General features: G+C 43.0%; 1 protein-coding gene across 1 annotated transcript in view; it reads left to right on the top strand.

Annotated features, from left to right (window-relative positions):
- Positions 1-2,668, top strand: part of EXTL3 (exostosin like glycosyltransferase 3) — a 99,964-nt gene extending 97,296 nt beyond the window's left edge. Inside the window, exon 6 of the mRNA XM_056563819.1 lies at positions 1,433-2,668. Within this exon, the coding sequence (XP_056419794.1) occupies positions 1,433-1,642 (210 nt within the window). The 3' untranslated portion in view covers positions 1,643-2,668. The remainder of the gene's footprint in view (positions 1-1,432) is intronic.

Raw genomic sequence — 2,668 nt, forward strand, 5'->3', positions numbered from 1 at the left:
TTCCACCTGTTGTCTGTTCCATGTGAAATTGATTGTCAATCAGTGTTCTTCCTGAGTGGACAGTGGGATCTCACACAAGTGTCAGGGACTTGGAGTTACATTGTGTGGTTTAGGTGTTCCCTTTATTTTTTGAGCAGTGTACTTCCTGCAGTTTGATGTTCCTATTGGCGGCAGATTAAAGGAATGTTATTATAAGGTTTATCTTATGTGCTTATCTAACTTCTATAACCACATAAGATACATTATATAAGTTATATACAGTGGTCCCTCAAGTTACGATATAAATTGGTTCCAGGACGACCATTGTATTTTGAATCCATTGTATGTTGAGGCCATAACTCTATGGAAACCTGGTAATTGGTTCTGAAGCCCCAAAATGTCATCTAAAAATAGGAAAAAGTGAGGATTAAAGAAAAATAAGTAGATAACTAATACAGATAAAGCAAATCCTTACATATAATAGTAATAAAGATCTGCTGGGAGCTGTAATCACTGTCTATGTAGAGGACAGGAGCTTCTTCAGGGTCGTGTGCAGTACACAGTGTCCTAAAAAAGTAACATGGAGTCGCCCTAACCTGGTGTCCAAAGGAGCAGCTAACCCTGGTACAGGTAAAGAGTACAGAACATGTAATACCTCCCTGTACTGTAGGGGGCGCTACCAGACACCAGTCAGTGCATACACTTCAGTAATACAGGTAAAGAGTACAGAACATGTAATACTGTACTGTAGGGGGCGCTACCAGACACCAGTCAGTGCATACACTTCAGTAATACAGGTAAAGAGTACAGAACATGTAATACCTCCCTGTACTGTAGGGGGCGCTACCAGACACCAGTCAGTGCATACACTTCAGTAATACAGGTAAAGAGTACAGAACATGTAATACTGTACTGTAGGGGGCGCTACCAGACACCAGTCAGTGCATACACTTCAGTAATACAGGTAAAGAGTACAGAACATGTAATACCACCCTGTACTGTAGGGGGCACTACCAGACAGGAATTCAGTGCATACACTTCAGGGGTTACACCAGTGAATGTCCATTCTGATTGCTCAGTTCTTTCAGCCGTTGACCTGTATCACAGATCTAGACAGTCTGTAGTATTGTATGGTGAGTGTGGGGTTACTCTGCTCCCCAGCGTCCGGAACATTGAGTTCCGAAGGCTGGGTGCGGGCTTCAGTGTTCACGCCCCCCCGCCCCGTGACATCATGTCCCGCCCCCTCAATGCAAGTCTATGGGAGGGGGCGTGACGCCCCCTTCCATAGACTTGTATTGAGGGGGCGGGACGTTACGTCACGGGGCGGGGGGGCGTGAACACTGAAGCCCGCACCCAGCCTTCGGAACTCAATGTTCCAAACGCTGGGGAGCGGAGTAACCCTTTAATATAAGTTATACAATGTATCTCATGTGCTCATACGTCTGTTTTGCAGGTCACCTCCCGCTGGACCTTCCGCTGCCCCGGCTGCCCTCAGGCTCTGTCTCACGACGACTCGCACTTCCACGAGCGCCACAAATGCATCAACTTCTTTGTGAAGGTTTACGGATACATGCCGCTGTTATACACCCAGTTCCGCGTTGACTCCGTTCTCTTCAAGACTCGGCTCCCTCACGACAAAACGAAATGTTTCAAGTTCATTTGAAGACGTCCATTCCTGCAACCGGAGACGTCTTCTCTCCCCGATGTCTTGATTCCAAGACGTTGCCTCAAGTGTTCTCTAGTCTTAATGTGTAAAAAGAACAACAAAAAAAAATGAAAAAAAGTTGAACTAAAGGATATGTACTCAAAAAACAAAACAAAAAAAAACAACTAAGGATACACTGAAGGAGACAACTGTCCGATTTTTATTTCTGTAAATAAAATAAAAATTTTATTCATAATTTTTTTTTTTTTTTTTTTTTTGCGGCTCAAATATTTAACATTTTGAGTGGTGAAGCTTTCACGTGACATCTCGAAGAGCGGCTCATGCCCCGTGCCCTCCACTCGATTGAAATGAGTGTCTCCAAAAGGGACTTGGGTCCCCCATACTACCCCACCCTCCTTTTGGTTTTTCCCAAAAACATTCACCAGACGATCGATTATGGCCCCTATGAAAGAAGCAGAGACTTGACTCGGTCCTCTTCGGAGATCGCAACGCACAAAATTACCGATCCAGCAGCAATGCTTCACCCTCCGAATGTGCTCACCATCGCCCCCTGCCTACAGCTTGGTCTGACGACGTACCAGTAAAGCACAGAATTACCACTTCATTCTCACATTCACCTTTGTAAATTTAATAAATTGCTGTACAGCTCGACTGATGTAGACAATGTATTTAGAAAAAAAAAAAATTTGGAATGTTTTTTTATTTTTTAATTTTTTTTTATTTTTTTCGGGCAATTTTAAGTGGTTACTGTTTACAGTCATAGAAGTTACTAGTGATCGCAATGGAGACTGTTCTAGCAAAACTGTACAGAGCGAACGCATCTCCGGCGGCAACCAGAGAAGTTTTATTCTACCAGGTACGAGTATGGGCCGGTGTTACGGGAGAAATCCATTTTCTAGGATTAGTGATTTTAGTCTTCAACCTGTGGTAATTACTTAGAATTTTTTTTTATTTTTTATTAATTTTATTATTTTTATGCTCAACAAGCAAAACGATGAATAAAAACCATTGGTGAAAACGGAA

Source organism: Hyla sarda, chromosome 3 (genome assembly GCF_029499605.1).
Source record: "Hyla sarda isolate aHylSar1 chromosome 3, aHylSar1.hap1, whole genome shotgun sequence".
In the NCBI taxonomy this organism is placed as follows: Eukaryota; Metazoa; Chordata; class Amphibia; order Anura; family Hylidae; genus Hyla; species Hyla sarda.